Source organism: Armigeres subalbatus, chromosome 3, assembly GCF_024139115.2.
Source record: "Armigeres subalbatus isolate Guangzhou_Male chromosome 3, GZ_Asu_2, whole genome shotgun sequence".
NCBI classification, from domain to species: domain Eukaryota; kingdom Metazoa; phylum Arthropoda; class Insecta; order Diptera; family Culicidae; genus Armigeres; species Armigeres subalbatus.
This window is the reverse complement of record NC_085141.1, coordinates 204,853,140-204,866,902: the sequence shown is the minus strand read 5'-3', so window position 1 is coordinate 204,866,902 and position 13,763 is coordinate 204,853,140. Positions and strand designations below refer to the sequence as shown.

At 36.3% G+C, this 13,763-nt stretch overlaps 1 protein-coding gene across 1 annotated transcript in view; it reads right to left on the bottom strand.

Moving 5' to 3' along the window:
• The window catches only part of LOC134227172 (probable ubiquitin carboxyl-terminal hydrolase FAF), a 55,447-nt gene that overhangs the window by 20,476 nt on the left and 21,208 nt on the right, over nt 1–13,763 (bottom strand). Inside the window, exons 2-4 of the mRNA XM_062708485.1 lie at nt 5,818–5,954; nt 5,609–5,757; nt 4,561–5,543 (exon numbers count right to left, since the gene is read on the bottom strand). Coding sequence (XP_062564469.1) covers nt 4,561–5,543; nt 5,609–5,757; nt 5,818–5,900 — 1,215 coding nt within the window. The 5' untranslated portion in view covers nt 5,901–5,954. The remainder of the gene's footprint in view (nt 1–4,560; nt 5,544–5,608; nt 5,758–5,817; nt 5,955–13,763) is intronic.

Below are 13,763 nucleotides of genomic sequence, written 5' to 3'. Positions count from 1 at the left end.
AAAGAAACGCAATGAAAGAAGCGGGCATATAAAGAAGAGGAAATTAAGGATTGGTAAGAAAGAATGGCCTACTAGTTAAAAATTAAATGCTACTTTTATAGAATACTAAAAAAAAGTTAAAAAGGTAAGCTAAGCCTGGACACTGCAAAATTGTAAACCATGAAATTTTATATACCGCGAAAAAGATTACCGCAAAATGGTTTACCGCGGAATGTTTTACCGCGAAATGTCGGACAACCGTATACCGTGATGCGGATAACCACCGATATCGACTAATGTTGACTTGGAAAATCTTATAGAATAGTGCTTGCAATAGCTATCGAATCCGATGTGTAAAATGATGCTAAACTTGAGTCGAGGATAAAACTACATCAGCTTTTTCGATAATGTATATAATATTGAAGATGTCTTATATGAAACACATATTTGAAGATGTCCTATCTAAGAGATAGCGGAATTTAAGACTTTCATACATGATGTCTCTAAAATTAAAACTTTTTTTTAATACACCAGTTAAACATTGCTCATACAATGCCTTTTTTTGTCCTAAAATACGGTTTATATTTCAGAAGAAAACGATATATTAGGAATTATGACTTGTGTCAACTAAAATTCATGAAGTAAAATCTAAGCAAAGCTCCAGAGGATCGAAATATAAGGGCATACCATTTCGACTAAAGAATGGGTCACTGACGGCTGTCTGAGACCGTTATCTGCATATTTTGAACAATGAATGCATGCTTCTATTGGTCAAATGATTATATTTCATCAAACCAATAACGATATTCAATTCCAAACATGAGCGAAGTTAGGAACATTTTTGCGCGAAATAAGGAACTATCCTATTTTCATGCGCGAAATAAGGAGCATACAACGGTTTCAGATTCATACCGTAATTTTTTTATCAATAGCAGGAAAGTTTGCAAGTAACATTTTTTTGAGAACCCAGAATCCTTCTACTACGTGATGCAGTAGCAAATGTTCCCAAATGATTCTATCACAAACGCCCGAATGACACTTGCCCGAATTCCATTCGCCCGAATGACAAACGCCCGAATGTAACAGTCGCCCGAATTCCATTCGCCCGAAAAGACCATTCGCCCGAATGGACCACTCGCCCGAATGGACCGTTCGCTCGAATGGACCATTCGCCCGAATAGGTCATATATACCTCCAGATTCTATACCAACATGTTATTTTTTCTAATCATATTAGGCCGTTACAAATATTTAATTAACTTTTTGTCCTACTGGTCTCCGAATGGTGAAGGGGGGAGGGGGTGATAATGAAAAATAGATAATAAAATCAAAAAAATCTAAAAACTCCTCGGATTTGTTAAAGAATGTTTTGAAAATCCTCAAAATTATCCGAATTTTATTTTTTTGCCCCCTCAAAATATTACTTTTTGGCTAAAAAATCCGAGGGGGGGGGAGACAAAATAGCTTTTAAATATTTGTATCGGCCTTAAAAGAAAAAATATGCCAATAACCTGGAATATATGAGCGTTCCAGTTTGTCTAGTTTTTCATTATTTCTGCTTTTTTAGATATCTTCTTAGCCTGCAGTGGTCGCATTTCTTTCTTGTAGTTGGAACTGTTTTGGAACGTTGTAAAACGTAAGACTTCCTCGTTTCAAAAGCGTATTTCACTTATTGTGCCTCCCTATAATGGTATTTTCATAGACCGGCCATACTGAAGGGGAGAAAAGTGGGTCTCTAGTGGTCTTTTTGTGCGTTGATTGTCGACCATTCACATGAGTCCACTACGTTTGACATAAGTACGTTAGCCATGATGGACGTTACGCATTACGGACGTTAGGGATAATGTACGTTAGGCATAATGGTCGTCTGGCATAATTCTGCCTTCTTTATGTCATAGGCTGTTTTTTAGGTCATTTATGTATAACGTCCATTATGCCTAACGGGTACACTCCATTCACATAATACTTGCTAATAGAAAAACAATTACGTTTCTTCGGGCAAGATTTTCGAACCTCCTTGAATGCCTTTGTTATCTTAACATGAACAAAAGTGCTAAGGTAACAAACCTTTTATAGGCAAGTTGAAGTCTGTATTTTGTAATCCTTTCCGTATGCCGATTGTAATCCCAATGACTGATGTGTTCTAAAAACAAAACTTTGGTTGATCCCAGCCATCCTAAAATCCAATAGTATATACTCTGGATCTAACGTATATTGATAAATTTCGTTCCATTAATGAACAAAAGGCTGTATCATACGTTCCCGTGTTTTAGCATTAATACCAAGGGAACGAATCGACGGTGTTGACCTTCGCTTACAGTTCCGTGAATTGTAAACTATGAAGAACTATGCTGCCGTTCTACGCATAATTGTCCCATGTTACCTTTGATGAAAAAATCCAAACTCCGAGTCAATTTGTCCCACCAATTTAAGAATCGATTCGATCTTGAAATTTAACAAATATTTTTGGGATGTTATGAGCGTAGGCAACACTTTTCCAGGACATAAAATGAATCCATACTTATTTAAATGGTTTTCAGCTTCTATTATCATCAGACAAGAACTTCATTTTTTCAGTGGGATAAATTGACTCGAGTTTGAGATTTTTCATCAAGGGTAACATGGGACAATTATGCGTAGAAGGGCAGTATGGTACTCATTCAGGTCCAAACGTTGACCGATTTGGCTGAAATTTTGTCCAGAGCATCAAGGCATCAAAAGGGCGGCCCATCAAAAAATTTGAAAAAGTGTTTTTTGAGCCACCCTAACCTCAATACTTCATGTCTTCAATACATTTATAAAGAACAATGTATGAAGAAAAGAAGGGCGAATTCCTAGTTGCTCCCTTATTTTTGACGATTGGTTTGAATAAATACCCTTGCAACGTTATTTTTCGCTACGGCTCTAATTATTAGATTTTGATTCATTTCAGGATGCTTGTGGACCGGTATAAATAGGTGACCAGAATAAATAAACATATTTTGATATCTGATTCACTCAACAATGCTGAGCGATTGAGACTGATTTGTTTTTCTATGTGAATGGATTGCAAGACAGTGATGGAGTAGATTTTATTTATAATCAATGTTAAATGGTGCTTTACACCTCGGGAAAGTTTTCTGCCGGATTTTTGTCCCTGTGCCCTAGGAAAAAAAATGCGAGCCGAATTCCCGAGGAGTGAAGCTACATTAAAGGATTTTATGCATACATATATAAAGAAATCAATTTAAATATTATGAAAAAGAAAGTACATAACATCGTTATTTTTCTAATTATTTCACACATAAACGAAACGAATATTTAGATACATGTGAGAGACGTGTACAACAAAATATGAGATAAGTAGGAAATCAAATATTGCCGATTTCACCAATTTGAAGAGTTATGTGTAGATTGTGGTTTGCCCGCTTCTTTTTCTCACACCCACTCTCATTTCGGGTTGATCGATTTTTGTTACTGAAATTTACCCAATTATAATCCATTACTCGTTAGTCACATGTAAGCGTGTACACTAAATCGATTCCCGCCATGATTTGACGTCTATTTGTTTTCAGATTGAGCACTCACACACAAATATTATACACGGAAAATCAAACTTTTTTGAGTGTATTGAGTGTGAGAAAAAGATGACTGTGAGAAAAAAAATCTCGCAAAACTCTTATGAAGTGCAAAAAGCGCAATATACTATTTCTTTTTATTAGTCACAAAAAAACTTTTCATCAAGTAAGGTGAAGAGTTTATTCGGGCATATAGTCTATTCGGGCGAATGATCCATTCGGGCGAATGGTCTTTTCGGGCGAATGATCCATTCGGGCGAATGGTCTTTTCGGGCGAGTGGTCCATTCGGGCGAATGGTCTTTTCGGGCGTTTGGTCTATTCGGGCGAATGGAATTCGGGCGAGTGTCATTCGGGTGTTTGTGATAGAACCCTTCACGGTATAACACTGTGGGTCGCCGATCAATCTATCAAAAGTACCAATATCACAAGATCGCATACGCTCCTGGGCTTTGCAGACGATATCGATATTATCGGAATTGAACTTACAAAACGAAGTACATGGTCGATGGCAATCAACGTAGGTTCATTAGTGGTGGTGATAGTGAAATAAATAGTGCACACCGCCCCCCCCCCTATGTCACACTTTTTGTATGAAACATTTGAAAATCTTGTATGGATTGTTCACACTTTTGGTACCCCCCTCCACCTGTATTTTTTTATTTTTGTTTCTTGGAACATTAGTGACGTGCGATAATGATATTACCGCGAGGTGAAAAGGCGTATTGTAGGTACAATTAGGGCTTATTACGGACTTCGTAACCGTAATCTACAAACGAAGACCAAATTCGCGCTGTATACTACTCTGATTCTTCCGGTGGTTTTATACGGCCATGTAACATGGACGTTAAGGGCCGATGCCCACGTAGCGTTTTTTTTTGTTTCATCTAAATATCATTATGTCATGTGGGCTCCCCCGTCATAAGCAACGTACGGAATTTTTCCCCAAGTGGCTATCTCACCCTTCGTCCCCCTAGAATCAGATTTTTACAATTCTTTATATAAAATGTTTTGTTTCTGCACTTACCGCCATTTTTTCTGCATTCAGGACATCGATTTCGTCGTCTGCCATTTGACGGTGAGGATAGTACGACACGTAACCAAGCACTTTGTTGATTTCGTTGAGTGCATTCATTTTCCCATTGAAGCTGGATACTTGTAGAACACGCAGAATAATTCTCAGTCGACACATTTCTAAGGCGCGCAGCAGATTTTCCTGACTGGGAACACGATTGATTAAGGCACGGGCATACTTGACGGTACCATTAATAATATCATTTTTCCCCTTAAAATTAGCCTCACGTTTCAGTTCATTGTCGGATAGCGTTTCCAGGATTTCGGGCAGCACGTCCCAGATGGGCATAAAGTATTTCTCTATGGTAGACACCGTCAACAGTTCGGCGCACTGTCCGAAGGGCCGCAGTAAAGTGTGCAGTAGGAGTAATGACAATTTTCCAGTCTCTTCGGTGCTAGCTCCAGCGGTGCTAACTGAAGTTGTGGCGCTGGTTTTTGACCAAACAGATTCATCGAACGATTCTAAACTTTTGCTGGATGCGATTTCTTTTTGTTTTCGAAACAGAGCTATGCCAACGTTCACTCGCTCTAGAAAGTTGTCAAATCCTTTGCATTCACCGAAACGATTGATCAGATCAACTAACCAACCACGAGGATTCTTTGGCTCTAAAGGGGGTCTGGCGAAAATTTTTCCCTCCTGCAGAGGTTCCTCCGATTCCCCCAGTGAAAGATGAAGTTCCATTTGCCGTGATGCATTTTGAGTGTGAAACTTGTTTTCCGGATCAAACACAACGGCCAGAAGGTTTAGCAGGTGTGGATTGTCGTCCTTCATGTGCAGGGCTATCAGGTGCAATAGCTTGCTGCATGACATCAGAATGCAGTGATGAATGTTGTACTTCCAAGACGAAACCGCTTCGTCGGTGAGAATCTTCATGAATGAGGTTGTTAGTCCATCGCTATAGAACTTTATGCATGGTTCGCATTTGTCATCGATTCCTAAAACGGTATAAAAAGTTGTCAACCATATGCCCATTTTATTTAAAATAGCTAAATAGCAGTACCAGCTTGAGATAGAAGAATTGCTGCATTCAAAAGACATTCCAATTCCTGATTAGGCAGCACTGGGACAACCCAACGAGAACTGGATATCTTGACATTCAATGATGATAGTTTTTCTTCTGGAAAGCTGGCCAATAGTTCTTCCGGGGTCCTGTGAGTTCAAAAAATGAAATGAACAAAAGAAGGAATAACGCATAATAAAGCGACTTACGGTTCCTGTTGTTCCACGTTCTGTGTGACGTCATTTTGCTCCTCCGGTGGTTCTACTGGTCGCCCACCTGTGTCGTAGGTCATTGTAGTATGTGAGCTCTAAACCAGTTTAGTTCAAGCTATGCAGATCAATCATGTCTGCAAATATATGAATTACATATAAAAAGAACATTAGTTCTGGCGAACGAGCTGATTCTATGCATTTTTGTTTTCTTGGGGTCACATGAGCTGATCCGAGGTTACTAACCTTTTGGAATAGTATTCATATTATAGATTTATATATACAATGGATGTTAAGAAAGTGTTTCATAACAAATAGATTGGATGTGTAAACTGATTCATGTTTCTTATACTTTACTTTCATGGATCATATCAGTTAACTTTTATTCAGCTGAAATCAAGTGGCGAGCAATGTGGTCGATTCTGAGCAACTGACAAGAAAAGGAATAGGCGTTTTTAGAAAAACAAAAACGATACTGCTGGAAAAACAGCAAAATATAGGTATAATAAAATATTGAAGTTGAAATAGCTTTATTAGGGGAAAGTAGGAATAAGTTCACCATATGGGGCTAGATGGCCAACGTTTATGTTGACATTTGTGAGACATATATTCACGTTATTATTACGGGAGATGAATCACAATGATGTGGAAGGGTATTAGCACTAAAAAACACACAAAAAGTAGTGATGAACTTTGTTAAAACTTAAAAATCACTCTAATATAGTAAAAAAAAAGAAAAAAACACAAACAGTAGGGTAACTGTACCAGTTTTGGCCATGTTCCTAATTTGGCCAATTTTTCGCATATATCCAAATATTAAGCAATTTCTGAGGGTTTTATTAGCTGTAACAGGAGATACATCCCATACGCTTCTTCGCTGTGGAAAATGATCGACAGTTTTTGGAAAATGTGCATTTTTCAGGGTTGGCCAAATTAGGCACTAAGGTGGCCAAAACCGGTACACTTCCCCTATTAAAATATTCATTTAAAGTTGATTAAGTTAAAATTCAACGTTCTTATAATTTTGGGGTTACATAATTTAAGGGTTATAGCAAACATTGTTGGTTTTATTGCGCAAATTAATAGTCACCAATGCTCTTATACGGCTATATAACCTATCCACAATAAATAATTAAGAAGGTTCACATTATTTATGATTGATAAGATACAGAACATTGGCTTTAAGATTAAGAAATGACTAACCATCAAATAATGCACTCTAAGGGTTTGCCTCATTTGTAGAATTAAACTTAAAAGTGACAGTTCGAATATTAAAAAATCACCCGGTCGTAAGAATGGCTGGTGCTACACAGTAATTTCAATAAGACATCGATAAAAAATAATTCGATATCTCTCAAAAGTAATCTTGCTTTGCGAGCAGGGTTATTCGATAATTATTGAAATGTAACTTTCAAGTTTAATAGTTTAATTCTCTAAATGAGATAGACCCTAAAGTGCCCATAAAACGATTGAAAAGGTTTTGCTTAAATGAGAGTTGATGTAGAACAACAAAAGCGAGTTAGACCTTGAAAATCAATCTAAGGCCAATTTATTTTTTGTCATAGAAAAATTGGCCATCAAATCAACAATATTTTGTTTTTATCGCAGCATCATTCGTGCACGATGCCTATAAATGTTAGATAGATTACAATGGTTTTAGTTAACTGCAGCACATTTTTATATCAAGCATAATTTTTCATTACGACGTATGTAACAAGCATGAGGATTTGAGAAATCCTTTGCAGAAAGTTGACAAAACTTTTTCTAAAACTGTTTTAAAAATAAACCTTTTTTCAATACAATATAAAGATTGTCGCTTCGGTTCCCTTTGTTCTGCTGTCCGAAACATGTGTGGTACCTAACTGTCAGATTGTATGTATTTTCCCTTCATTGACATTTAGATCCCCTATCCTCGCCAGCAAAAGATGTTCCGGACAGTGACGAGAGCGACAATCTTTATCTAGTAACTAAAATATCTTTTGGCATGCATCAATACACGACACGTAATAAGCGTGCTTCACATCATAGCTTAGTTCATTCAAATTCCATGTGAAAAACGATAAAGTTGTACATACACCGGTATGCTGCTCATACGTCGCTGTACATTGGTTGGTTTTCCATAGTGCATGATTGACGCAACTGCAGCTTTGTTTTGTTTTGCTTTTTTGTTACATACGTCCTTATGAAAAATTATGCTTGATATAGTCTATGACCCTTTGCTCGTATTGCCTCTAGGTATTGAAACATAAAATAATTTTTTTATACTGATATGTCACAGATAGTTCAGTGACAAATCGACAGCACTCGGAAACGTTTTTGTTTTTCAAGGGATGTCGGTTAAGGTGGCCATCTTGCCCACTGTTGCCTATCGATATGCTTTGAAAACTAAAAGGAGAAAAAATAATAAAAATGGATTAAAAATTTGGGAAACTGTTCTTTTTTCTATTCGTGCTCACTACTGGAAAAAAAATCACAAAAACGAGAAATCATATTCCCTTCTATTGCTTTGTTTTTGATTAGATGAACATGGGAGCTATTAGTTGAAGTGCCGAACAGTTCCCCTACTAAGTTCTACGCTTCATATAATGCACTTTTTATATGGTGTCTGCTGTTATACGCATAACTGACCCATGTACATAGGAAATCCCAACTAACATGGGACAAGTAGGGGAGACTGAATAGACTTGATCCCCTTTTCTGATTTCCGATGTATCACAACCAAAAATAAATAAAAATACGCGATTTCCACACATACTCTCTAAGAAATATAGTATTTAACTTTACTGATGTATGACAGTCCCTAAATTATTCTTGGTATTGATACACAATCGATTTTTTGAAGTGCTGTCAAAAATCGACTTTGAAAATATTCGGGGGAAATTGATCCCTCTCCAAGAACTTGCTTTGATTAAATTAGAAAGGTGCCCTAAGATTTTTTAAATATTTTCCCTTCAATATACGCGAAATTATCGAATTGCTGTGCGTATACATGAACGGTTTTTATTATTGAATTCGACAGCACATGTAATTTTAAAATTTGGGGAGATTTGTTCCCCTTTCTATGAGATCTACGCAATAAATCATTTTTTCCTGCCAACCCTTCATCAAATCCGTCAAATCTACAAAAAATTAGAAGCCTAAGAACAGATTTATATTTAAAAAAAAAAAAATTTTGTATGGGTGACTAACGGGGGATCAAGTGTCCCCATATTGAGGCAATAACTTCAAATCCAAATATCCTAAAACTTTGATGGAATGTTGACATTTTCAATAAGCATATTTATGGCTTGTTGCTGTGAAAAAACGAAAGACTTTGGTCATTGTTATGAAAAGTTGTGCAAATTTTGCGTGGCCAATAAAAAAATCTTTAGAAAGGTCAAAACATACAAACCGCCCTGCAGAATAAATAAGGTTGTCGATCCAAAAAATAACTCACCACATAAAGGTCATTTGTCTAGAGGATCTATACTAAAAAATACGCTAGAACAAAACTACTTTAGTTCTCGATAAAACAGGGGGTGATCAAGTCTCCCGGGATCAAGTCTACCCACCTTCCCCTATGCGTATGACCACAATAGGCGAATTCGAGAAGGATCCAGTGGTAGAGTGCGCTGCGAGAGTTTGGGAGAAAAGTCGTCAGAAGCGATTAGGGTATCCAATCATGGTTTGAACCAAATGGCGGGTTTCAGATGAGCCGTCCAAACAAAGTTGATTTATTTCATTAAAGGGACATGTTAGAACTGCGATTTCTATTTTATATGGAAGCTTAGTTCATTATCTTTCTAAATACATCATGGGTGCACATAATTATGCTTAGTTTCATTGAAAAAACTTAATAATTACATAACTTTGATTCGTACCATGGTTTGAACTACACTGTTCATGGTTTGAACTAAAATCGTACCATGGTTTGAACTACTGCAGCAGCCAGCAGCCCCTAAATATAATACTAATCACATGCATGAAACGATGAGGAAATCAATAGAAAAGCAAATTTGTTTTACTATTCATCTTCTCGCATTAGATTAGTAACTCGAAACGTGTGAAAATCGTCTAAAATATCGATATGAAAATTGCGATTTTTTCATATTGGAAATGTAAACAAAATGCTCCAGCTAGGCGCATGCAGCGCTCCTAGCGGACAGCAGCAGAACATGTCTGCATTTACAAGTTCAAACCATGGTACGAATTTAGTTCAAACCATGATCAGTTTTTACCTTGTATAAATGTTACTATTTTAACTATTTAAAACTGTTTCTCAATTGTATGATGATGTCAATCGATTACAGATAAAAATAGCGTTCTTTTGATATATTGATCTCACTCCTGTGTCATAAAATGCGTCCTTAGCTTTTTGAAATTATGCCACTGGTGGGGGGAATTTAGCGCAAATTCAGGACGTTTTTAAATCGCTTTATTTTATTACTTAAACAATATGTACAAATATTTAAATAAACTCTATCACTTCCAGTATACCTAAATATGCCATTCATACTGTTTTAGGTTCATTTCCTGCCAATGAGATGGTAATTTCTACTGATTTCAAAATGGTTCAAACCATGATACGCTTTTCACTAGTTCAAACCATGATTGGATACCCTATTTACATTTAAAATAAAATTTTCTTCATAAAATTTACTTCACTTTTTGGTATATGGTCACATGTTTTCCACTGGCAATGGCTTCTTACAGTCTTTAAGCAGCTATTGAAGACGAATCCCACCCAAATAAGCCGCGAAATAAAAATCCTGGAGTTCATAACCAAGATAGTGCGGTGGAGGCACTGCAGGAGATGTGCTATTTAATCGGAAAAATCATTTACAAGCACCCATCGGATGGAAGCTCATCCCAAAGAAAACAAAACTTTCTTCCAATTTGCGACTATTCCAGCTTTCATAAATGGTTGGATTATCCAGAAAACGCAAAAATCGTATTCCCCCCGTATGCTGCCAATGCACTTTTTTGGCCAACGACACTTTTTTCGTGGTTCTTGTGACGACCACTAGATGTCGAAATGATCGATGAGCTTTATTCAAATTCGCCTATTGATGTACTACCGTGTCCTGCCCTAATTCCGCGCATTGCCTAATACCGTGGATTTTATCCAAATTGATGAATATAGAGGTACTGTCTGTCATACACATCACATTATTTGGTGAAATGCACAAATATATATCAGAAAATGTTAGCAAATTATTATTGTGGGTATTTGTGACGTAAATTAGGCGCTAAAAAATAAATGGGAAAATGTATGGCTCGACCAGTCAAAATTTTCATCCGCTTAGCAAAACGCTTAAAATTATGGTTATATTTCTAAGTCTTGTAACCTAATTTTTTAATGATATTTACTTCCAATATCTCATTGAGCCCATTTTTACAGCTATAAAATATGAGCTGGATACTGGAATGGTATTTAATATTCTTGTTTTTGCATTTTTATTGATCAAAACCATTGTCGCGGTATTAGGCCATCTTCTTCGCCAGTAGTGCCTAATACCGTGACTAGGCTATACCGTGAAGTTGATACTCAGAAAAATAAAACAAAACCCTCACATTGGATACATAGACCACTAGACAGTATCATATAGGTATTGGAACATTCATTTTAGATATCTACGGCATTTTATGCGTAGGATTACTAGGGGAGCATCATTCAGATGAATTACACATTGCGATATGTATTATTCCAGTACATACTTCCCCAAAGAGAAACTTCTGTTGGAAGACTTGAAGATGATATACATCTAATGAACATACAAATGGTCTTTATTGTGTCATTCAGCACATGCGAATACGATATCATTTATGGGATATTTACCATAGACAATAGACGTAAATATTTTTCCTGTACAGTTTCCATTAGAAATGTAGGTAGAGTATTTTTCATCTGAACACAAATCCTCCCATTGTCTTCAAATCTACTTAGACACTCGATTGGATATCACCTATCTAAAAACTAAATTAATGTGAAGTAAATTATTTGAAAAATTAATAAACGCTTTCAAACCGTCAATATTGAGAAGTTGTTAACTTCCCAAGGAAATAATTATTTTTCCAGTATCTGTGTAAAACAGTAATTTTTTTATGACGTTTTTTAGTGTGATCTAATAATTTAATTGAAATTTGTATATGATCCGATTATTTACATATTTTATTGTAAATGTGGTCTTAAGTTCATCATTTGAGCTTGTTTAATAGGGCACGGTATTAGGCAATTTTCTGCGCGGTATTTGGAATCTTCTTCGAAATGTACGCGGTATTAGGCATATTCATAAGTCAAATGTCGAACACTATTTTTTTCATTTTTTTATGAGTTGAAGTACAAAACATATTTTCCCCTTCAAATGTATTTAATATTAATTAAAGCGACATAGTTTTCAAGGGTGATTGTTACAAATTGAATTTTTTATAGCGAATTTATAGTGGACCCGTCCTTAACCCCACGGTAATAGGGCATGTCACGGTATATCACCGACAAAACTTTGATACGGTTGAACATCAAAAAATCATTTTCATTTTCATGATGCATAATTATTGGCATTACATCCCCCACTGGTTCTCTTAGCACTTCCACATTTACAGGGTTGTTACGAGGATCGTGAAGTATTTTCCGCGCCGACAAAAATCAATTTCATTTTTATATACTGTCTGTAACCGCATATTTGTTCCATATGAATAGGTAACCCTGCAAAGATGGGACATTTATACTGCCCATGCAAAATTCCCATACGAAACTTGATTTTAGATTTTCTCTCATCCTTACTCGTGATTTTTGCATGAGGAAATATATAATTAACCCGTCGGAATAACGAACATATCTGCTATCTATCCGTTTCGAGATACGGATACGAACACAGACCTTCTCATTTTTATTATAAAGGGAACTGTTCCATTTTCCATCTCACTGAACATATATTCATCTCGTCGCAAAACAAAGAAATACAGCACCAAACTCGTCGCTTCTTTTTGCTAACAAGCGTGCTCAATGGTGAAAAAAAAAATCTCTAAAATAAGAAACAAACCAAATTCCTTTTCATTGCTTTGTTTTTAATGGGATGGAAATAGGAGCTATAGGATGAAGTACCGAACCGTTCCTCTAGATAAGATTATTTTTTACCACGTTCATATGAATTTTGGCATTGGAATCGAGTTCTTCACTTTGAAATTATTACTGATTTTTTAACATTTCAAAATTTCTTCGAAAATTAGTGCAGAAATTATTCATTTCCTGAGGAGTTTTTCGGGGATTCTTGTGGTGGGCATTTTTGAGATTTTTTTCTTAGAGATTTGGGCGGAAATCTAACTGCTTGGAACTACTGCAGGAATATCTCTAAAATGTTCTGCGTAAATTGTACATAGTTAGAATTCCAATGGGAATTCCGAGAATTCCTGCGAAAGATTCCAAGGGAATTAAAAATTCTCATATAAAATTCTGTAGAATTGTTTTAATAAATCCCTGTGGAAAACCTAACGGCCGTTCTTTCAGAAATTCAAGACGGAATTTCTACCGAAGTTTCTTCGGAAATTTCGCAAAAACTGCTACATGAATTCTTGCTAAAATGTCTCCGGGAGTCATTTCAAAAATTCGTTCGCAAATACATGATTTACAATTCTTTGGTGAATTCCAGTGGAAAACCTTCCGGAAATGCGTTCGTAACTTCACGGCGAAATTTCTGCTAATGTTCCTTACAGAAGTACTGGTGGACAACGTTCATGAATTTCTTCGAGATTTCTTCGTAATATTTCACCGGGGATTTCTGTGGGAATACCTTTGGATTTATCAGAAAACATCGTTAAAATTTCTAACGAAGTTTCTGTGGATTTTCCCCAGAAATACCTTTGGAAATTCTCATTTGAATCCTTTTGGATTTCTGCAGAAATTCTTCAGAATAATGATAATAATCAACCAAAGTTAATTGCCTATATGCCGGGTATTAAACCACCCG